The following is a 24788-nucleotide window of genomic DNA, read 5'->3' as shown; positions in this document are numbered from 1 at the left end:
AGACTGCTCTATCTTTAAAATACACTATTTTTATTCTTTCTCACTTGGATGATTTTTTGGAGCATTTCCTTGTAAATAACAATAAAATAAGACATCAGCCAAGCAATCTTCAGATGTCAATTACCACTTTACCCAAACCAGTCTTCCCAATTTCTTTCTATAAGGGGCTTGGAAAGCTGGGGGGATGGCAAATGTTCTGGTGGCACCTGAATAAATTAAAGTTCAGCAACAACCTCTGGGCTCACAAGCCTCAGAGAACCACACTACCACTACAGTACTGGAGGGAAAAGTCAATGACTAGGGCCTTCCCATTAGGACTCTATGAGAAGAGAAGCAGAACCTTTCAACTTGCCTAGGTGTCTCTGGTTATCAAAGGATAAGCTCTTCTATTTGCAAGTAAGGCTCTGAGTGGGCTTCTGCTTTTACCAACAGGTTGGACACCACCAGTGGTGGAAAGCTTTTTACAGCAATCTCTCCTTGAGAAAGCAGTGAGACGGGAAGAAAAAAAAAAAAAGGTCTCCTGCCAAAGAGAAAAATATATGAAAGCTGCCATTACATTATCTCATTGCCTGAGAGACCTATAGATGCTCAGCATTTTCTTGAAAATTATTACTCCCTCCCTACTGGGAGCACGATTCTTGTATGAAACCACTATATGAAAGCACTATTCAGGACACCATTCTGGTTCCATTCACAATTCTAGAATATTTTAAATTGTGCTTTAAATTGTGCCTCTCAGACTAACAAAAAATGCTTTCTGGTGTGAAAGGTGACAATAAACTGTATTAGTTGCGGTTGGTAATTCTTTTTATAAACTCTGTTCCATACTGCTGACCCTGTTGCATTGCTGGCTCTCAACATGATCATAGTGATAACGATTCAACATCTCACCGTCCTTCCACATAGTCTCGATTCAACAAACAAAAAAACCCAATTCATGTCTAAAGATTTGTTTCAAATTAGGAAGTTTTAGCAGATTATATGATTATAAGCATGTTAATTTATTCCAGTCTCACAATGTAATAATTTTAGATTAAGTCAAATGAAAGGAAGTATATTATTGTACTTCTGGCCTTCTAAAGGCAAAAGAATCTGTAAAGAGTTCTAATATGATGGTAGGGAATCAGTCTTCCCTTTTTTTCTTGAGCACTTTAATAAGCATACTTTGTGTGATGGAATTCATGATGTTTCTTCAAAAAGTCAACGCAAATTATTCCACAGCAAAATATTTACTCACTAGTAATGCAATTACATGATTCAAATCAAATTCCCGTTACCTGTGATTGTACTCTCATCCCCAATATTTAACTTCCTACAATTTCTTTTTTTTTTTGGTGGAACCTATAGAATCCATCTTGTTTGATACCAGCACAAGTTGACATTTCCACCCACACTCAGGAGGGAAGACAGGCCTCCTTAATAAGTTGCATCTCCCACAGCTACAGGTCCTCATACCAAGGAGAACATCCCTTCCCATTCTTCTTCTCACTGGGATAGATTCTTTCACAAAACACAGTGAAAAGCTCCCACTTAAGCCTTCTACTTTTCCCAAAAGCCTCTCACTGATGCACACTAAATACATTCTTGTGTATGAAGTTGAATGTTATTTTCAGATTTCAAATATTATCTTGTTCAAGTAATTTAAGTACATTTGCTTAAAGATGCTGCAACGGATGACTGCTTTTTCACTAACATAAAACGCTTACCACTTGCTAATAAATATTATAAAGCAAACAGGAAATCGGGAAAATGCTACAGAACAGTTACTAAAAGCACTGAAATAATAATTCCAACCTCAATCTACAGCATATTATTACTCAACCTTACTCCACACCTCATATGACGTTTATTAGCACATCTGATGTGATATTTAGAAAAGACACTAAATGAGTACTGCTGAAGAGTGACAGCTCTATCCTACTGCTTGAGCAACAACATATTAAAAATAAGATCACATCAGTTAACATGGGGATGATTAATCATACATTTAATCTCTTAGCCATAATTAATACTATGTACGTTTAAATCAGCCATGTCATGCTTCATAGTTGAAAGTCAATCTGAATGAAACCATTAGATAGTTTTTTTGTTATGTTTGTTTTCAGAATTCAAGCCCTAGCTCGGTTTTGCATTCCATGTCAAAATATCCATGCTACAGTGTGCATCATGATCAAAACCAAAAGCCTGAACCATAATGAGAATATGAAGAGCCAGGTGACATTGAAGACTACTGCAAATGTCTACTTCATTCTCACTTGAACTAAACAAGGCAGCAGAGTAGTTTCTGCCTTTAAGGAGGTTTTTTTTTTCGTTTTTTTTTTTTTTTTCTTGAAAATGGAACATATATTTTTTATGACAATCTGAACTTAGTGATCTTACCCATGGTTTCTGAAGTCTGGCTGCCAACTACACGAAGAAGCATTGGCTGACTGCTGTCTGACCTCTGCAAAGAGGTAGAAGGAGATGATAGCGTTGTACCATTTACCTTGGCATCTGCCTGTGGCTAAAAATTGAGGAAAAAAGAAGAGATTGTTATTAACAGTTCAGTAGAGTTGCACAAGTCCTTGCATCTCTGTATATATTTTATTAATTCAATAAATACACAAAATTTTCTTTTTTTTTTCAAGTAAATACATCCATGCAAACAAATGATTTAAATTCTGAATAAAAAAGTAATACTGAAGTGTGATTTTACCACTTGCCACTTGCAGTCTACAGAACAATTTAATATATTTTGCTGACCAGTCTCTACAGATATGATTTTGTGGTATGTTATTGTTATTGATAACATTTCACATCCTGTTTGGAAAATCGCCCTAAAGAAATCTCAAAAAGAAAGGCCTGAGGACTCGCCTGCTCCAGCAGCTGCCTCAGCCTGTGCAGCTGTGACTCCAGCTGTTTGTTGTGATCCTCCAGAATCTGCATCCTGGCCTCCAGGCGGCCCTTGTGCTGGCGAAGCAGCTTGGCTTCTGCAATGAGCTCAGCATCGCGGGGACTTTGCGGAGAAACTGGCATCATCTCAGGTGGGGACGGCAGTGGAGACAATCCTTTGTGATCATGCTGTTGCTTCAAACGGTCATACTCTGCTTGCAAGTTTCTGTTGAGAAGTAACAAGGAGGCAAAGCTTTTTCAAGCAGAACAGGTTTATTTGGGCTGTCCTCTGCTAGGGGCAGTCAGAGTGGACCTCCTCTCCTGTGATGTGACACCTGCAGCCACGGGAGGGGTAGAGGCTCTGTGATAACACCTGCCTTTGGTTCTGCTAAATCCAAATCCATGTAGGATTACATCTCATAAGATTTGCACAAAGCGGATATAATGCAGAACAGCGATACAAGCATTACCCAAAGGCTGTCTGCATCACGAGAGTTCACAGTTAATTCCCTTCCAGGGCACATAAAACAGAACATTGGCTGGGCTCCAGGCACCATCCTGAAGCACAAGTACAATGTGTCCTGGGTTCAGTCCTCAGCTTCCTGCATTTTATGGTTGCTAGCAGAAGTCAGACTGCCTCTTCACTTCCAAGCATGAATACACTCTTATAGTAATTAGTGCTAAAAGAGTGATCAAAGCACTTCACAAACACTAATCAAAGCTTACACCACCTGGCCAACCTATTTTACAGATGAGAAAATTAAGACAGAAAGAAGGCCACAGAAAAATTCAGAAAAAAACACAGAATTCAAGAGTTCATTTGCAACTCTGCTGTCATTAATTAGGTCACATCATTCTCTTTTCTTTATATGTGCAATTGCATTTACAGTCTAGCTCTAAAATTAAATTGCAGGGCATATCACTAATTTGGGGGGCTATAAGTTTTACCTTCTTTCAGACAGCACCGCCTATGGTGCTACAGTCTACTGTGACTTTACGGCACTCTTAAGCTTGTTCTATTTCATAAAGCTCCAGTTTTACTCCAGTAAAACTCTCCATAGATTAGTATGATCTATAATGGTCCATATGAAAAAAATCTACCAAGAAGTAAGAGCACAGAAGGTAAGAAACTGAAACCTTGTTGGGGTTAACACAGTCCAACAATGTAAAATTAGTACCTGTCAGCAGAAACTTTGTACACAAGGGAGGCCTAATAACCTGAACTGGGATTTTGGTGCTCTGATGTTCCTTTACTGCTTCCCAGAGGGGGGAAAATGGCTTCATAGACAGTAGCCTGCTAACTGCTTACTCATCACAAGCAGCGACCCAGATTTTATTTTTTTCCAACTTGCTCCTATTTGAGCTTGTGAAAACAGACACTTTTTCCAGTTTTGCCTGCAAACCACAATACGCTCTGACATTTTGGTCTGGAGGCTTAATAGCACCTCAGAAACCTCCCCAAAAACACCATTAAGCTCTGAAACATTTCTAAAGGTGTGTTTTTGTGACCAGAACAAGAACTAAAGCGGTATGCATCATTTCACATGGATAAGGAAACGATGCCAAGCATAAGGACAGACCATTGACTGTTCTTCAAACACTGCACTCCTGCCCCTTGGCAACTGAATGATGGATGCGTCCTAACCTGGGACAACAGTGGCAACCCCACAGGGGTTACATGGCATGATCCCTCCTCTGCAGGAGTTTAAGAAGGTTAAAATATATATATGTTAATCCTTCTTAACTTCTGATTGTCCCATAATTCAAAATTTCTTTCTCTAAAATCCACACAAGGAGTGGACAGAGAATTAGAAAAGTGTTCAAGCTGTCAGACACTATCTATGTTCTTTCTTTTCATCATTCTGTGAACAGCTAAAAATGCAATCCCATGAAGGGGGATGACAATTTCTCTACGAAAAAAAAAAATCCTACATAATTGACAAATGAGAAAAATGTGTGGAAGACAAACCAAGAAGGTGTTATAAAAATCAGTTATTTTCTTCCAAATCAGACATTTTTTTTTAAAGGAAGATTTTTGCTTTAAGTAAATATAGAGTTTAAAGTTGATGAAAATTATCTGGAAGAAAGAAGGGTTATGCTGGGTGTTGCCTTCCATACGACTTAATGTCTTCTCATACTGTTAACTGAATGAACTGGTGAATAATTAATAAAAATACTAAAGGGAATAGAAATGAGAATGACAGCAATATCACAGAGTCTTACTACACACTAAAGTTTATACAGGATTGATCACTGAGCTTGTTTTTCACCAAGTCTGTAGATTGTGGCTATCGCCGCCCTGTAAGGAATTTCCCAGATGCATGATGCAGGCAATACTCTACTAACAGCAGACTTAAAAGTTTGAAGGTTTCGAAGTGCTGTAAAGCAGAAGATGAAGTACCACCCTAAGGGAAACTAAATAAATGCCCCTGCTGATACTTACAACATAATCAGGTACTTTGTTACAAAGAAATCTACAATTTTCCCCTCGAATTTCAAGATAAAGAAGCTCTTCCAGTAAATATATTATGGAAAATCAAACGAGGACCAGGGAATAATTCAGATAAAAATGCCTTCATGACTGATTCAAACTAGTTAAAAACTCTTTCTGAATTACTACAGGAAAAGAATGTTGTAAAAGGATACCGCACATTATCCAAGCAGAGGTGTCTGAATTTATGAGTTCTACAACACAATGCAGTAATTCTGTTAGAACAAGGAATGACATTTTGAAGAAAGCCCAAGAGTTTGTCCTGAGCATGTGTGTCACTGAGTTTTGTAGCTGTACCTTTTCATTCCAGTTACAGAGTCCTTAGTCCAGAGAATTAGGACTCATTATATTGACTGCTTTCAGAGCCGTAAGAGCGATGCAGGGTGCAGATGATCAGTAGTATCAGTAATAACTGAGATCTAACATACAGGGAATTGTATTTACATAGGGGAAAAAAGGTTGAAAATCAGGAGAAAGAAATCATTTGAAAGCTGCTGTAAGACCGTCCTAGAGGAGAAAACAATCTGTTTTTATTCCCACCTCTGGAACAGTTTTAAGCTGTGTGGTGAAACAGGAATGCTGCTGCAAGCCAGGCGTCCAAGGAACTGTCCACAGCCCTCAGAATATAGCATCTGTGTCCCGAGGAAAGGCGCTGTCTTACATTTTCAGCATTAAATGGGAAGTTAGAGAAAGGGGAAGCAAAAGCATAATCTCTCTAAATGAGTGTGACTGAGCAAGGATCGGCAATATTCAGAAGCCCAGCCTCGCTGGGTGACTGGGTAGCTTTCACAACTGGATGTCACAAACAAACAAAGCTGATGCATCCTCTAATCACTGGGAAAATACATTCTACCTCAGTAAAAGAAATATTCAAAGAAAAAAAACATGTATTTCATTAACCATGCTTCCACCTCTTTTAAGCATTCAGGAAGAAAAATAACAGAGGAAACATGCAATGTAACCCTGATTTATGCAACTGTAAAGATCTGGGTAGTAAAGAGCTCATGAGTTATTAATCACATCTATCACTGGCAAGATTAATTGCCTGGTGAGGGAAATCCTAGTGGACCAGATTTGCTGAATGTTCCTCTCAGAGGCAATTGCAAATTTTTGAATTCGGATTATTTTTCATCTACCTACAGAAAACCAGTAGTCTGAAGAAATGGACAAAGCTGGTAACTGAACCATGTACTACCTCTATGCCTCATTAGAGTACCACTATTTGCTTATGATGCTGCACACTTAGAAGATTTACTTCCAATTCTTCAGTGCCAAAATAAATACAAAAAGGAGTCAGAGCATATTTAGAAATACATCACTTTCTAGCTATTGGCAACGATACAGAAGAAACTTAGTTGAGGCCAGTTATCATTCTTCAGGTTTGAAGCAAGACTCTTGCTGCATGAAAACAGGGTAGCTTTGAGATTTGGGATGTTAGTGCTTTCCAGCGGCTCACAGCCCACTGTGCTCCCACTGCAAGTCAGGAAAGCAAAGGAAAGGCAAACAGCTGAGCCTGGAGGTGTCATTTACTAAGTTCTTGTTACAGAACAGCTAAAAGCTGGGAGAAAAACAAGAAGACAACAAGAGAGAAGTCTCCCTTTTACAGAAGTATTTGATTCAACTAACATACTAGGCAACTTTCATCTTTCTAGCCGTTAAAATAGCAGAAATTAATTTTTATTATTTGCAAAAATAATTGAGACCATCTCAAAACAAAACCATACTTTCTTTTTAATGCCAGTACAGTACCTCCTAGCCTATAACTTATGTAATGTACTGCTATAGATGGACACAAAAAATCTGTCCCAGCTGTTTCAGAAATACATTCACTCTTAAGGAAATTTCAGAATGTTTTTAGGGCATTTTTGTAAGTCTCTGGGTTTTTGTCTTATATTGCAATGTAGTAATACTGCCTTCTACAGCAAGATTACTTTATGTCTATTGGATACATCAAGAAATGTTCTTATCACAATATTCAAGGAGATGTAAAACTAAGCATGAGTCTGAAGGCCGAATGCTCAAATGAAAAAGTTTCACCAATTGAAAATATTCTCTAAATTGTTCACATTTTAGCAAATATAAATTATTTAACAGTCAAGTTTTAGGCATACGTTATTTACTGAAGTCATATTCGCAACTACTAAAGGACCAAGTTCTCAAATTTCTAGCAGATAAATAATTAATATCTAAGAAGAGGTCCTTGGAACTGAAAAAAAAACACAACACATTCAGAAGTGTGTCACAGCTAGGTTAGTTTATAATTTGGATAATACATTTCAGAAGAATTCAAAATAGAAAATAGGCAACAGATCTTTTTAAACTGTCCAAAAGCAAACCTCAAAATTTCAATTTCAAAGAGTCTTTTTCATCTGAATAGCAAGTCAAGACGGAAATATTTGGAGACCAGAAATTGCAGCTGAAAACCAAATGGAGGTCAGAATTTTATAAACAGCTCAGAAGAGGTGAGGAAGAATAAAAACAAGAAGCAAAAGGGAGAAGTTTTTTTTTTTTAAAAAAAAAAAAAAGTAGGAAGCTGTGGAGAGCAGAAGAAAAAGAGAAATGACAGTGTTTTGTTATCTTAGTATTGCTTCTTGTTGGTACTGAATGCAACTTTCCCAATAGCCGCTGAGAAGTGAATGCAAGTGCTGACCATAACTGTAAAATAATACAAGACACAGCAATGACAGCTAAATCTTCATTGTCAAAAATCATCAGAAGCATATGCAAGAGAAGTTTTGTCAATATAGGCATGAGAAGATGGATGTTTATCGAACACTGTTACCGTTCTAGCCTTCCCAGGAAGGAACAAGAATCACATCAGCCCCAGAAAGGAGCCGCACCCAGTGACAAGACCCGAGGTATTTACAAGGGAAATGAAACAGTCCAGCCACTTCAAGGCTGGGCTGAGGACCGGGAGATCACAACATGTTTTGTATCAGTCAGCCCATTATCCAGCAACAGATTCACCGAGTCTTCATGCTGCAGCAATACACAACATTTACTCAGAGGATTTGTTAGAAATAATGTGAAGAACACATATTCACCCTCTAGAGCCAGGCTGACACAAGGAATTAGGTCATGGTTTGTTGATTCCCTTTGGTAACAGCCAAAAAGGCTTGAACAAACTCATCGGAAAAAGATTAGAAAACAGAAATTTAAACAGACAAAACTTTTTAAAAGACAGGTAAGGATATGAATGGATCCTGACTGATCCTGTCTGGATGGTTTATTTTTGTGACAGGAATCACTGTTTCTTTCATAAAACCATGGTCATCTGGCTGTGACAATCTATCAGGACGATAAGCAACAACCTGTTCTCTTTCGAGCTTCTGCCTCATATTTTAAGTACAAGTTATTTATAGAGGTTTGCAGAGTCAGATGCAGAGAGACAAAAGTCATGATTTTGTCATAATCAGTGAAAATCACAGCAGTGTGACTTCCAAGCTGTCCTACAGAAACAGACCTCTCAGTCCCTGCTGCATTAAGACCTGAATCACCCAAAATAGGAGCGGTTGCTTGTGGTGGCATCCAGCTAGGAACTAAGCCTCCAACAATAAGAATGAAAAACCAACAGACAAGCTTATATATGGTCACGCTTATACTTTACAGCTCTTGTTTAACTGACAAACTTTAAAACAGATATTTTTATGGTATAATTTTTGTCAGAGATCTTTTCATGTGTTACTCCTCAATGGCAGTTATCATATTTATTAAATAAACGTCATATTAAAATATGAGGCATAAAGCCCCAAAAGGATTTTTTCAGCATATTTAAGTCTGTAAGTCCAGGTTCTATTAATGTTCATACACCATCTTTCTCATCCAAATCTAGGCTGCTTTAAAAGCCATCCTCCTTTCCATTGGGCAGCTTGTTTTGTATACAGACAGAAAAGCATTCTGATTTTTGTTCTTCTTCCATGATTTACTACCTCGTGCTGTTTAAAATAATGACACCCCTTCCCTGAAAACTAAGCTATCTTACTATTTTGTACTAATAAGCCAATAATTTTTAACTACAAAATTACTGAAAATGCGAAATATGATGGCTTTTTAAAAAATATTGTTTCTCCTCCACCTTAGAAAGTACTTGGGCTTTTTGTACAATGCCGTAGAAGTCTGGAGTTAGTTTAAAAGAAAATCTGACTGCCGTTCATTGAGGAAAGGCTTTGTTTACTACAGCTTTCTGTCTGAAATCCTTTCTTCATCCTTTATGCCTCATTGATTCTCTACGTTCTTCCAAATCCTCCTGAAAAATGTGAGTTCTTGACTGTACCTCTATTTTTCAGTCTCCTTTTTATCAACTCTGCAGAGAATTTACATATTAGATGGAAAGAAGCTCTGAACAATGCCTTTTCCCCCGCTTTAATTACACCTGGACATGAGGACTTCAGTTACATTGCAATGCTAGTGGACCATCCGCAGAGTATGGGAAGTCAGTGTTTTCATGAAGACATGGGGAGGCACACACAGGGGTCTGTCAGACGTCATGCCAGTGTTTTCCATGCAGGCTGGAACATAATCTCCAGCTATTCTCTCTGCTACTAATTCCTCACAGAAAGCAGACTTTAACAGTTCAATCTTCAGTTTAACCTGACCTGAAGATTTTGTATTCTGATTCTGAGAGGGTGCAACACTACTGGAAACACAAGGGCATGAGAAAATAAAGGTGGATTAAAATTAACTTTTATAGAAAAATTACAACTTTAATGAAAAAAGCCTGTGTGAAAGAAACTAGTAGTTAAATTAGTTACGTCTGCCCCTGGAGATTCATAGAGACAGGTCTACAGAAAAATAAAACTGCTATTTATAGAGAACAGGCTCTATTCTCTTCCTGCTTGAAGCATTTTACTTCTACAGAAATACAGACCTAATCTGCAGAGGAGAAGCTGATGCAAGTCCAGAAGGAAGCACAAGAGAGATTTACACCTTCCTCCTGTTCCAGGTGACAGAATTGCTTATTTCAGGCTTCTCTATGCCAAAATCAATTCAAGGTGTTCTGCAAGTCCAGGCTCTGTTCTTTGTAAAGAATCCCAACCACAGTCTCATAGAGATGATGGGGTGATGGAGGCACTATAATTGATTAGAACCATCCAAAGACTTCTGCATGGAGAGAAGATCTATGACACTGCCAACTCTTGCAGTTATTTCCTTGACATGCCTAAGGTAAATGATTACTGCATTACACCCTCAACGTAAACAAGACTGAAGTATCTAGCTTTTGCAGAAGCAAGAAAAAAGAATATGAAAACGCCAATAGACTATACCATAAAAGCCAAAGACAAGAGAAGGCAAATAAAAATGTGTTTTTTTGTAGATCTAGTAATTTTAAGCCAAAGACAGCAGAAGGCAAATAAAAATGTGTTTTTTGTAGATCTAGTAATTTTATCTTACATTCTTATTTTAGAAGTTCTTGGCTGCAGTTATTAATCTACCAGTGTCAAGATCTACCAGTTTTTATGCTGATGGCACAAGACTCCAGAGTACCTTAGAAACAGGACTGCAATGTGATGCTGCAAGAAATCAGTTTTTTCTTCTTTCAATTAATGAAGATAACTTAAATTATACTTCAACTTAAAAGAAGTGGTCAATAATATTTGATACCTAAAGGCTAAGGATATGGCAACAAATAATGCCAAACAAATAGAAAGAAAAGAGGACAGAAGTTTTAATTACCAAAAATTACTAATTTTTATGAAGAAATTGCAACTTTATAACTTAGTTTATCCCTAAAAATTCTACCTGGGTGCATTCCGTCTAGCTGGATAGCACAGCTATTTCACAGTTTTTTTACTTCAAATGAATTGGGAACTTCTCAAAACCTCACATATCACATTAACCAGCCTTTTTGAGAAACACATATCTTTCCAAGAACTTTCCCCTGCCTTTTCCAGACAGGCGTGCAGAAGCTTGCACACCCTTCCCTCATGTAATGGCAAAGTATGGTACCAATGGCATGAAGGTTGTTACTATCATGGAAATAAAGGAAACAGTGGAACCAAAGGAAGTATGAAACACAGCTAGAAGAGCCTGTTAGATGTGGCACCATTATCACAAGTGTATTAGGTGACCCATACACTTGTTTGCAGCTCATCATTTGGAAGGTTCACTGCTTGCTCATCACTGCACTGAACATGGGAATAGTTAATAATGACATGATTTCAGACTCATCACCTCTCTCTTACAGAGAGAAAACTGTGAATGGCTTAGAAAAGCTTAGCAGAATGAACTTGTTTTAAAAGACATCCTATTTTCATTTTTTTTTTAGCATCCCCTCTTCCCGTCTATATCTTCAGTGCATAGCTGATCTCTGCCACAGCTGGCAGCGTAACTCACCGGTTTTCTTCCTCCAGATCAGCAAGAATTCTCTCCAGTTCACCTCTTTCTTCACTCTCCAGAGAAATCAAGATCTGGGCAGGGCTTCGGGGCTGGCTCAGGGGGGATTCCTGGTTCAGACTTTGGCAGTAGTGCTGGATTAACAAGTGTTCATCATCGCTGTAAAACAGAGGAGAATAGAACAGGCTGTTCCCTTCTTCCCTTTTAGCTTTGCAATGATTATGAGTAAATGATGCACTACAAGTGTCTCATTTCTTATAAGGAAATTCACTGAACTTTTTGTAACAAAAAGGAGAGCAATATACCTTAAAACAAAATCCACTGAACTGTTTAATATAGTCTATGGTAATTTTCCTCTTCTGTAGAATTCATGTCTCTTCCCCTCTGCATCTCGCATATTTAAAGCCTAGCTGTGCTGCACCTTACAATCTCAGCTTTCCTCTTTTGCCTACCTTAAATTTGAAACTTGCTTGAGAAAAAAGCTATCTTATCCTGCCTCAGCTATGATGAGCAAGGGTCATTCAAGCAAAGGCAAGGCATTTATTTATTTTTATACCAACTATTCTTACTCAAAAATGGCATCCTATACTTACCTATTTTACCCTACAAAATTGTAAATGGAGTGAAATAACAGAAATATTGACTAAATGTAATAAAAGTATGCTGTTTCTCACTGAGGAGTTTTTTCATTTTTTTGTTTGAAATTAGAAGTGATGTATACTGTTGGAATATAAATAAATTGTATTTAATAGGTATGATATGTTTCTCTATTTTTATTGCCCCTGAAACTGTCAGGTATTTGAAACAGAGAATTCTCTGGAAGAAAAAAGCAAATCAAGTTTTGAAGATTTTGACCATCTCACAGAATTAAATCAAAGTTTTAGGTGCTAAGGAAAGGCATTCAGGCCCTAAGCTATGCAGCTAACACCTGCAGTATTTGTAAAAAAAACATGAAAGGTGGCAGCACCCCTACTCAATGGCAGAAAAAAATTACACAGTTGTTGGGAAACCTATTTTTGTGGTAATACTTACAACAAAATAATTCAATTTAGCTTTTTTTCTGTTACATTTGTAATCCAGAATTTAACAGACATTTTGAATAGCTGTTATTGTTCAAAATCTTAAATATTCCTTGTTGCATTTTGTTCCTGAAAACGTTAATGTTGCCATTTCATGGACTGCAGGTGTGCTAAAGCAATGTAGAGCACATTACCATTAGTTCATAGATGAGAAATATTAATTTTTCACAACAGGAATAATTTCCTCTTTTTAAACAAAATTTAAAAGGCTTCCCAGTTCCTAAATTTATAAGCATCTTAAGTGAATTAACAGTCAAAACTAACATAACTATTGCAGCATGTCATTTTCAAAGACAGTCTTTTTGTGTGATTTTTAGCCTGCACATATTTTGTATATATAATTACAATGACAATACATATTTTAATGTTTTGTGTCTGCATGTATACACATTTTCTCTTTATTTCTCTTCCTCCACCAGTGTAGTGTTCTAACTGTAATTTTAATCCAAAACTCATGAGAATGTCAACAAAAATGCTTACTGAGCACCTGACAAACAAAACTCAGTTACACTTGCAAATTTATGGTGAGCTTTGATTTTTTTTTGCAATTCTTATCTTGATCTTGTTTCTTCCAAAACTCAGAATATTTATCCTAATTTTAATAGTGCAAACTGAATAATGAACTGACTGGATAATCAGTGGTTATGTTATTAACTGAATCACATTAATACAACTTTTAGTTTAGCAAAAAATGAAGACCAAGGTGTAATAAAAACAATACGGTTTATGTATGATCTTCTGGTTAAGGTAACTGAAATATTTCAGTGAAAAACCACATATAACAACATTACTGAATCAATCTAAAACTGACATTTGACTTGGAAATGAAGTTTTCATTAACCTTGTGAAACTATCCTAACATCGTTTATGTATTAGTTTTCATGTATCATTTTAAATTTCTCCTCTTTGAACCAATATATTAAAAAAAGTATTTGGTTGTATGCACATGATTTTCTTTCAAAGTTGTTAGGTAACAATACTACCAAGTCAAAAGAGTAACTAGTTCAAAACACAGAAACAAACCACTTTTTTATCCACGAACATTTAGCAGACGCACAAACGTCCCTACAAATGATTTGGAATCTGAATTTAAGTGAATGAAAATTAATGGAAGTACTGTGATTTAAAGGAACTTAATATTTAATGTAGTAAGAAGAAGACTCTGTATGAATTTTCAGAGAAAATCCTCAGTACGTGGTAACGACGAGATTATTGTAGAAAATCACTTACAAATTTTTTTTAATACATTTTATGGATTTAGAATTTGTGGTATTACTTCTCCTACACGGTTAACTAACTAAGACCAAATTTTCAAGCACTACAGTGATTTATGTGCTGCTCTCCTGTTTTCAAACATACTATTCACTGTTAGTTTTCTAGTTATATGCCATTTCATTTGGAGAATAAATAAGATCAAGAAAGCCATGAAAGAGGAGAAATATATTATGTCAAAAAAAAAAAGTCTCAGTGTGACATTAGATTGAACTATTCTTCAAAAATTTCAGCTACATTCCTTTAACTTTTATATATGATTTTGTACTTATAAGTAGTAAAACGAATGCTTCTCAGCAATTTGTCCAACTTAAAAGTTTACTACTTCTAATATATCATGGTGAGGATGACTCCCCCCGGCTTATATTTGTCATATATTTCTTCTATTGGTAGACCAGGTTTTTTCTTTTGAATGGCATTCTGCCCACACATTTTCTACCTTACAGTAATTTAACATGATTAAGCTTACAGTTCAGACACAAGGGACACCTTTTTATCTTTGTCCTTAAAAAGCATCAGACGATGAGCATTTTTTCAAGTAATATGGGAATTATTTCCTGAATAAATCAGTATTTGATAAATTAGTAATTTTATTTTGAAGGTATTAATCATCTGTTGCACAAATTTGTTATTAAACTATAAGCCATAAGTCCAGACACTACTACATAAATTGAAAGAACATGAGCTCTTCATGAAATTGAATCAGGTGTAGCGCACAGCCATGAGAATTCAGTACTACAGAATTTTATGATAAGCTATTAACCTTCACAAGAAAACCCATGTCAAAAATACTAAAGTGACCTACTTACATGCTCTCATTAGGTGAAATACTGTCATTTAGATAAGAACCATTGCTGTTCTCCATTTCTGCTAGCCTGTGGAAAAATAAACATACTCATTAAAATAAATTCTATTTTCCAGAAACTTTGTTTGCTCTAACATTCCTGAAAAAATTAAAGAGTTTGATGGTTTTGATGACTTAAGAGAATTTGAAACTCAGATGAATTTACATTCTGTGTTGATTATCAAAAGGCTTTGCAATAGGCGATCATGAATAATTGTGTTTTTCAATACAATGACCTGGCTAAACTCACTTTTCAGCTCTTCAAATTTTCAACTCTTTCTCTGAGGGTTTATTCAATTCCTCATGATTAATTAATTCCACAAGCAAATAAAGGCCTTAAAATGCCAGGGGATTACACAGATTGTTTTGTATCTGGCAATGCCATCATCAGAAGTGAAATAATTAGTCATTTCTTATTGGTTTTTGACAGCTAGTCCCTTCTAAATATACTGCATAATTCCAAGAATATCTCTACTTATCAAATGATTTGGGGGGACAGAAAGAGGAGGTTGCAGTAACATTCATTATCTCAATCCTTGCAAATTTGCTTACTTGCTGGAAAAGCACACTATTTTTCATATTTGTGCAATTAACCCACTTTTTGATTCTTAAGAGCAGTATGAAAGTGGACAAGTGAACCAGAACTTATACCAATGTACCATGATTTTTATTCACCAAATCAAGGAAAGATCCTGTTTGTGGTAGTCCACGTGGTTAATTACTTAACATTAAAATGGCATTTGAGATTGATGTAGAATTTGGAGACTTCTGCTCTTCTGATACACATGCTTACAATGGGGTCTACATTGAAAATGAAACCCTGTGCAGACTGAGTGCATAGCTTAATGAAGACCCCCAGGGAACCTAGAGATCGTTTCTAACCACACACACATGCGCTCTGGCATGCAAGTTAGTGGACAGGCTGGTTAGTAGCAACCACAGGTTAATAACCCTGCATCCCAGAGCCTGGAGAAGAAAACCCCAAACCCTACGTTTCTTTAAGACCCGCTCAGGCAGCAGCTAGCCTTTGGGATTTTTTTATATGACTGTTTAGAGAAAGATCTGCCTAATGTCCAGCTGGTCTCATACCTGCTAGCATAATGTTCAATGCGTGAATGAGTATCATCATGTGAAAGCTGAGGGGACGAGGCAGGCCTATAAGGCAGAAAACACTGATTAATCACAAACAATACCCTTTCAAAAGTAAAAAGACACTTAGCTACGTCTACGCCCTCACATCTCTATGCCTTAGGCTTACACTGTGTTTGATAAACAGCACGTTATATCTCTGAGGCAGGAGCCTCCTCAAGCCGTCACGCAGCGCTTTGCGGTACAACACGGCGCTTTGACCGTCTGGCAATCCATCCGTCCGTTGCAACGACTCCTCCTCACACAACCCCCTGAGAAACCTTTTTCCAGAGGATTTGGAGATGAGATCTTGCCCCTATTTTCCTCTCACACATGCCTCCTTCATTTGTAATTGCATCTGGCTCATGGTCCCAGGCCTGCTCTGGAGGCCCTGACTTCAGGTCTCACTGGGAGCCTTTCCTCTGCCTCCCCCCTGCCCAGGATGTGTCCCTAGGCCAGGAGCAGCACGTTTCACCTGAAAGAGCCTGCAAGTGCTACTGCACCAGCAGTCAGAAACATAAACCGGCCGAAATTAGCCTTTAATAACACTCTGAAGAAACTGATAATTCTGTCTTGCTTCTTTCCCCAGTTGTGACTTGAACCATGTAGCAGCATGTTATACAGGACACTGCCCATTACATTGGGTTTCCTGCCTAATAAATAAGATTTTTTTTATCGATCAAAGTAATTCATGGGACTCTTCTCACAAATTAGATTGTTGTTTCGTACAGCCTCGTCTCTGGAGAACACCACCGTCAGGATAGTATCACCTCTGCACTTTGGATGTTGGGCTGGCAGGAAGCACCTTACTGCCATGTGGGATTTTGCATATCTACCCATACCAGGAGGTGCCAGAAACAAACAAAATAATAATAACAATGCAGCTTTCCAGATTGTACAGTAATCTCCTATTTTAGCTAAATTTCAATCTCATCTCTTACGATTCATTTTAGGACTCCTAAGTGATGAATTATTTTCCCCTCATGTAAAATTGTTGGATACTGTGGTTTGGGCTGGTTCTCCCCAATAGGGACTGCCCTGCATCTCAAGAGCAGACAAAATCTGTTTTGTATTTACTCATTACAAATAAACCCAAACTAATAATCTCACGGTGCTTAATGCTCCTGTGCTAGGAGTTTGATCATCTTGCAGTAAATCTCCTAAAAGATCATTATACTTTATTGGTCATTTTCCAGTTTAAAAATCAGCTTGCAAAGGCTTTATAAAATTAGGATCTTTCAGAATTCATAGAACTATACACTGTATATAAAACAGTCAATGCCTCTTCTCAACGAATGGGAAAGTTTTTCTCTTTAAGGTATTACAGACAAAGTACCATGAATCCCATTTTGTTTTACATGAGCTTTGGCCTCCAACTGTACTTTTTCCCATTGCATATTCGAATACTACCACAGCAAACCAGTGGATAAATACTCAGTTCACAGATTTTCTCAGTACAGCAGAGATTCACGCAGACAGGCAATTGATTGTCTGCAACCTGGTATCCTATTTTGTGTAAGAACATCAGCACTGAAGGGAAGAGAGGGGAAAAGGATGCAATTTATCCAGATCATGTGGCTTTCCAAGCACAATAGTAACTGTTTTCTGATAACTTGATGCTAACCTCATTTTTTAATTGCTTGACAGGCAGTACCTGTTAAGCTAACCTAAACCAATACCGTCAATGAAAGAAGAGGGTTTGTTTTCAATGTACACACAAATGCTAGTGCTAGTACTGCCCACAGATTAGGAAACTTGTGTTAAAAGTAGCTTGATTTTTGAACTGGATCATCCTAGTCCATTTTACCCTGTGATTGCACACATTTGTAACAGTAGAAAGGAAAGGGCAGCACTTGGTTGGGACCAACTGGCAGCTGAGTAACAGAAGTGATGCTCCTTTTGGCAGTAGCACAAGGTAAAATATTGGCACAACTGTGTAACAGTATACTTGCTGCTTCAAAACTAAGCTTTACGCTCCGAAGTGAACAAACTATGTAATATGCATTTTTTTAAGACGGCTCAGTGTTTGTATAACTTGTTGGAGCTTCTTATGTCTCTCTGCCAAGTGTACACATGGGATGAGTCAACATTTCCAGGTTTGCCCCCGCTTCAGAATATACTGCAAAGGAGATCCACCCCACCCAGCTTTTTAAAAGCTTGCTTATTAAAGCAACCTGTTGAGAAACATTGTGGTTTTCACGTTGAATTTAGCTGCTCAGAGGTACGCAGTTGCCAGTACCTGAGCCAGCTTGAGAATGGCTGTGCTGCACTGCAGGCTGTTACATAGACACACTCTTAGATGACCATCTGTGCAAGAGCTCGCTAGCCTCACTTTCTGAGCACATGTAATCAGCTCACGTAATCAGTTTGAACACTCAGCGACGAGGCACAGAAACACAGCCAATATTTAACCAAGATAGCCATTCCTTTTACAAGGACTCCACAGCTGTATTTCTCACGCTGGTGTCTGCAGCAATAGCCTGAGGAATTCCATTCATGTCAAGTGGCAACACCTCGGCCAGCAATTCCCTGAACCAGTGGAAACCTGGCTGACAGGAGGAGGGCATTTTGTGTGCTATTCAGCATTGAAGTAGATGGCTCTTTGAAGTGTAGAATCATGTCAATTGCGTTTGTGCCACTGACAGACCACAGTCCAAATAAAAAGACATAAATTCCCATAAAAAGTGTAAGCTGCTCCTTTTATGCCTGGCAAGTGGAATATACGTGCAAAACACTGTATAATAAGTGACCCAAATCACTAACATAACAAAAATATACACGTATGTATTTACAAACAAATTCAGGTATTGTAACACATGTTGATGTCAGGATGTACCTAGCACCATCGAATGCGATCAGGTTATGCTCTTCTGGAACAATTTGAAGACAAACAGAAAGCTGGTACAAAAGCACCAGAAAAAGGCAATGATAACCACAGTAAGAAGTTTGTCTGCCAAAGGTGGAATCAGCCCTGTAACTGAAAAATAGCTTTAAGGCTGGCTTGCTCAGTAACTTGTGTTGTTACCCTTGTCTAGCACTAAGGAAAGGAACAAAGGTAGTAGAAAAACAACAACAACAAAAAAACAGAAACTCCTTCCAACCAATATTATTAGTATTTTTTTAATTTCCTGCTTTCTTGTCAGACCAGATGAAAGGATTGTTCTCAGGATGATACCTGAGTTGGTCTGATAAAAGGTGCTACCTTTCTCCATCCAAATCCTGCCTCTAAGTATTTCTCACGCTTTCTTAAAAATTACATGCACGTTAAGCTCCCTGCAGTATTCAACACTAAACCTTTGGTGTGAATTTATCAGTGTAGGCATACCATGAAGTTGTTACTGTAAGTGAACTAGTGGCAGTGCCTTACAAATAAGCGTGTTATGGCAGCTTAATTTCATGTTATGTCAGACACAGCAATGGCATTCCATATTACCCAAGCTTTCTTTAGAAGGTTACTTTTAACTTTCCAACTGTTCTAAGGGGTAAGAAATCTAGATACCCAGTTTTGTATACAATATGCTGCAATCAGCCCCAGATGCATTTATAAACACTAAAAGCACCCTAAAGATCAAAGCCGTTCTATTTCAACCTGTCTCCAGCCTTCTGGTAGTTTTTGTGGGTGGATCCTCAACCATATGTGGTTTGAAGAAATACGCATTTCATGTTTACTCAAAGTAGATTTCCTAGAGGACGAGCACTGCATTTGACTTCCCAGTTGTCTGTGCTCCAAATGAAAACTATAAATCAGTATTCCAATGTATACATTTCACTCTTGTTTATTCTACCAAAAATCCAATGAAGGTGCAAGCCATATACATTTCACCATATAGAAATATATAAAATTCTATTTATTAGTCTCTCAGTAGTTATCAATATGTGAATTAAAAATAAACCTTATTTAACATTATTCTAAAATCATCCATGTAACACTAGTAGTAGCAAATGCCACAATGGTAAGTTATATATCTTTAGTTCAAGTTAAGGGTGTTACTACAACATTAAGACAATGCATATGCAGGAATGATGCAAGAATGAAAATCCAGTCCACAGTTGAAAAACCCTGCATTTTTAACTTCTGAAAAAAAAATACAGTAAACATTTTCCCATTTCAACTTGCCCTCACAGAGCTTTTTGTATCTAAAAAAACTGTAATAAAATATCCAGTGAGCTTTGAATTAATTGGGGCACATTGAGTGTGCAAGTATGAATGGCTGCACATAACACAAAATTATAGCTTTATCTACAAAACAATGTCATTCCTGAAACTGAATTAAATCCATAAAATTCTATTTGTATCTTTCAAAAAGCATTTAGTGTACATTTAGAGGGATTGATGCTTGTTCAGAAACAAAGGCTTTTAAATGACAAACTCTTATAAGCAATAGTAGGACTCCACCAAAATCCCTGTTAATTCAATGAAAATACATACTCCAGAAAGAGTATACAGTACACATTTCATGACTGCTGGACATTCCTGGACTTATCCCATTCTGTTCATCTGCGATCAAAACATCCCTTTAGAGAGTGTACGAAAGGAAATAATCGTAAAGAAAGAAGGAAATGAACTTATGCAAAACTGAACAAAGAAAGAAACAAAAAAGTGAGGGAACGCAGCAGCAGTAGCAGCAGCAGCACACTTCAGCAAAAGTACTCACGCAGAATCTACTGGCCAGAAGTTGATCAGAGTAACAGGACTGCAAGACAAAAAATGAGGAGGTGAAGAGAGAGGCAGAAGAAACTCAGCAGCAAAATAATTACAGAAAGATTAAAAAAAAAATCACAACAACTAAAAAACAGAAATCCAACAGACTAACATGAGTGACCATGAAGAGCAACCAACCAAAAAGAGAAAAAATATACCTAAAATTAAAAAAAGAGAGAAAGAGCGCGAGAACAAGCTGTGTGCAATTGCCATTAAACAACTGATTAAACTTGTAAAAAAAACAAAACAACAAAAACAAAGGGAGATGGGCTACTCATTAATTTTTCCATGTGTATCATTATTGTGGTTGTTTTTTTTTTCCATAAAGACTTCACAGTAATTCAATAAGACTAAATTTATAGGGTGAGAAAAGATGAAATCAGCTGGGAAGCTCTCAAACATAGTAACCTAATTTAAAAAATAAAAGCACAGAAAGATACCCCTTTGGAATAAAATAAAAATTTAATGAAGAGATCATTAGTTTCCAAATTGCTGTATCAAACTTTATAAGTTTATAAGGCTGCCAGTAAGCGTTTTTCTTTTACTGACTGAAGTGGAAGTTCTTGTGAAGATGGGTGAAAACAGATAAAGGGAATGGCAATTGGAACCCCAGCTTGTGTTTTCCTGCCAGCCGTGGTTAACAAAAAAAAAAAATGAAAGAAAGAAAGAAAGAGGCTTTATGCATTTAGGAAGTGAAGGGAGTTGGCACCAGCTGGGGAGCTCAAAGAGCATACCAAATGAACTGTTTAGACACTTCAGAGCTACTCACGTTTCCATGTTGTCTCCCTCCAAGACAGTTTGCACAGGCAGGTAGCCCATTCTTGGGTGCTTTGCAAAATATCTTTTTGTTCGAAATTTGTTTTTTAGTACCTTGGCAAAGTCACGGACATCTTCTCCGGAAGTTGTCTGAAAGCCACAAATCACAATGAAATCATCTTTCATGAGGTTATTAATTTTAGTTGCCTCTTCCTTTGATGGGTCATTTGAAGGAGCAGTGGCCACACCAAGCAGAGCTGGCCTCCAGAACCACACATTCTATTTATTTATTACTGTCACCTCAAAATGTACTACCAAATGGCACAGCTAGTGGGGAGGAAGAAGAAAAAGAGGAAGCTCCAAACACCTGTAACAGGGTCATGCCTCTTCTCAGTGATTTGATGAGGACAAGCAATAACTAAACAAGAATCTGTAATTTCCTCAAATTGCCTGGGACCCTCTGCCTGCATTTTGTGCAGCACTGAAATGGCTGTAACAGAGCACACTCAGCCGGCCCGAGGGACCTGCAGGCTGCTTTACTGGCTGGATCCCGACCCTTCCTGCACGCTGTTTCCATCTCCTGGATCTGTCAGTCCCTGAAAGCCAAGCCAACGCTCCTGGTACATTTCCTTTCCAGTTTCCCTTCTCAGCCTCCTCTACCATTAATGTTTTCATCAAAGAAAAACAAAAAGCAGGTGAGAGCTGCTGAAATCTCTTATATCAGTTATTTTTTTCTTGCGTCTGTCTAATCTGAAGCTAGCAAGCATTTAAGATCAATAACCTGAGGGGAGCACAATTTACACAAAGTTTTCTACTCTGTCGCCTGCACTCAGCCTCCTTTCTCCCTATAGAGACCAGAAGAGGAGTACAAAGTGCAATTAGTTTCCTGAAGACCAGAATGAGCCAGAAAGAGTTCAAAGTATGTCTGCTGGGAAGATGTAACACTTCTTGCAAGCCTGATTAAGAGCCAGACAATTTTCTGAAGAATTTTAATGGAAGACTTCAGCTACATTAGTCAGGCTGTACTCCACTCTTTACACCTCACAGAGAAGCTCGACCCTGAAATACTGCTTTTCTACAGTAAATTAAGTTCATCCTGACCCACACACCAGTATTGCTTCTCCAGTGTATCTAATTTGAAGGAAAGAAACGAGGGAAAGTTAATCTTTCTGACATTTTTTAATGAGTTCTATGCCTTCTATTCAGAGAGGAAGGAGGTGCTGGGATCCATCAGTCAAGCCTACTTTCACAGAGCTGCTGATACACAGATGTGTATAGTTTTAGTGATTGCTCACGTAGAAAAATTAAGCATCCCCTGAAAAATAATTGCAGGAAGACTGAGATGCATTAACAGAAAGGACAAATGGTCTTCTTGTGCTGAGGATACCTACAAGCTTCATGTAAAGCAAATCTGGTTCTCTTTGCAGTCAGTCTATCTTGTATGAAAATTCAGTGTAATCAATGACTGGCAGAGAAAAAATATATCAGAACCTGCAAGACAGTACAGCAGCATTTGTATTTTCAAGAAGCTGAGCTAATGCTCAAAAATATTTAAATAAATTCCAAGTAAAGCCATTTTGAGAAAGATTAAGTACGTCTGGACCACCTAGAGGACTCCGGAAAGGGCACTTACTGATTTGGCCTTAGAGGCTCCAACAGGAGGGAATTCTCTCTCCTGCATGCCATCTGCACTGCCTATTGAGAGAGTCCCTAAGACGGTCAGCATCAAGAGACCAGCTATAGCAGATCAGCTGGGAACAGAGAAGAACTTTTAATACCTAGTGTTGGTATAGATAGATTAAGCACAGCTTAATTCATGTTGCTCACGTGTAATTCATAAACTTTTATTCCCACTTTGTCTATTTTCAACGTTGTGAACACTTGCAATTGCATTTGACTGTAATTTGATTGTAAGTGTTTTCAGGCACAATGAGTAATAAAGCATTCTTCACTTAGACTTTCCTGGGATGTGTTAGCTCCCCTGAACCTTCCACTGACAACCAAACATTAAAATAGCGTGCTTGCATAGAAACATTTCAATCTAGTTTGAAGACTGGTATCAGAGGAATCCCAAGAAAAAAGTGTCTTCTAGTGACAAGCACCAGGCACCTCTAATGTGATCCAGTTTCAATTTCAAAACTGTTCAAGGAGCACAAGAATGGCAAAAAAAAAGTGATTATTATGTGAACATACTGATAGACTGAGCCCATTTTCAGTGAAACTTTCTGATTTATTCCATAGATGTTTTACTCCATGTGATTTTCAGAGTAAAACTATGCAAAACAAAATTCTCAGTAGAATGCATTTATGAGGAAGAAACAGTGGAGTTTTCAAGCATCCTAGTTCTCTTAAATGAAAGTAATATGTAGGCAGCTGGGTCTTGCACATTCCAAAACTATTCCAAAACCAAAACTACTTCTTGACATCAGGAGAACTTTACCACCACCTGACTTATCACAGTTTGGTTTAAAAAAGTGCCTTGCCAAACCCTCACCCCAGATCTCAGCCTCAACTGTAAACAGTAGCTGTAGAAACTTATCTCAGTTTGACATGCTTGCTTCTAACAAGGTCATATTTTTATGTTGGTGAGTTACTGTTTGTTAAACCCAAACAGAAAAATGATGCTACACTGAAACCTCGGTCTAGAACTGTTCTTCTATGCTTTACTTGAAACCTTTTTAAAAGGCACCTTCCTTTGATTAACCATTGCTACTTTTTCTGTCTAAATAGAAACTAGGGAACTGTCATGCCCTTATTCTGCCTCAGCCCTTTGCAGGAAAGAAGTTATCACATCCCTTGGACATTTAGCATGAGTTCTCAAATTCCCTTTGAGCAGAATTAAAGGCTGCAGTGCTCCAAAATTTCCTTGTAGTAAGAGGGAGTGGGAATAAAAATACCAAGAGGCTTCATTGTGCTCATCTAGCTATTGTAAGGATATGTCAACGTCTTAGCATGTCTTCTGTCTGCTAAAATGCATTCTAAGGTGAGAGATTTGTCTGGAGGAAGAGGAAAAAGTGCTTTGCCATCTGCAAAATTGTTTTCATTCATTTCAAAAACAATTACATACTAGACATGATAGCTTCAGTGGATGTCTTGTTCAATCACACAGTACTTAGGTTTAGTTTTTCAATAGCAGCAACACAAAAAAGATCAGCACTTGCTGTGTGTCACATTCCCTTTTTTTCCTAGTTAATCCTACTCTAATTCAGTTTACTGCTGGTACAGCCAGGCACAGCACAAGAGCACGGGCTGTGGGAGTTCAGAATTCACAACAAAATTTACTGTCTGTAAATGCTTCTTTATTCTGATTCA

General features: G+C 37.7%; 1 protein-coding gene across 1 annotated transcript in view; it reads right to left on the bottom strand.

The window, feature by feature from the left end:
* The window catches only part of DMD (dystrophin), a 1075555-nt gene that overhangs the window by 19808 nt on the left and 1030959 nt on the right, over positions 1-24788 (bottom strand). The window contains 7 exon segments of the mRNA XM_035542302.2: positions 2380-2503; positions 2854-3097; positions 11696-11854; positions 14856-14921; positions 15980-16045; positions 20674-20712; positions 21490-21626. Coding sequence (XP_035398195.1) covers positions 2380-2503; positions 2854-3097; positions 11696-11854; positions 14856-14921; positions 15980-16045; positions 20674-20712; positions 21490-21626 — 835 coding nt within the window.

This window comes from Cygnus atratus, chromosome 1 (genome assembly GCF_013377495.2).
Source record: "Cygnus atratus isolate AKBS03 ecotype Queensland, Australia chromosome 1, CAtr_DNAZoo_HiC_assembly, whole genome shotgun sequence".
Lineage (NCBI taxonomy): Eukaryota > Metazoa > Chordata > Aves > Anseriformes > Anatidae > Cygnus > Cygnus atratus.
The sequence above is the reverse complement of the archived record's forward strand: the minus strand, read 5'-3'. Positions and strand labels throughout refer to the sequence as shown.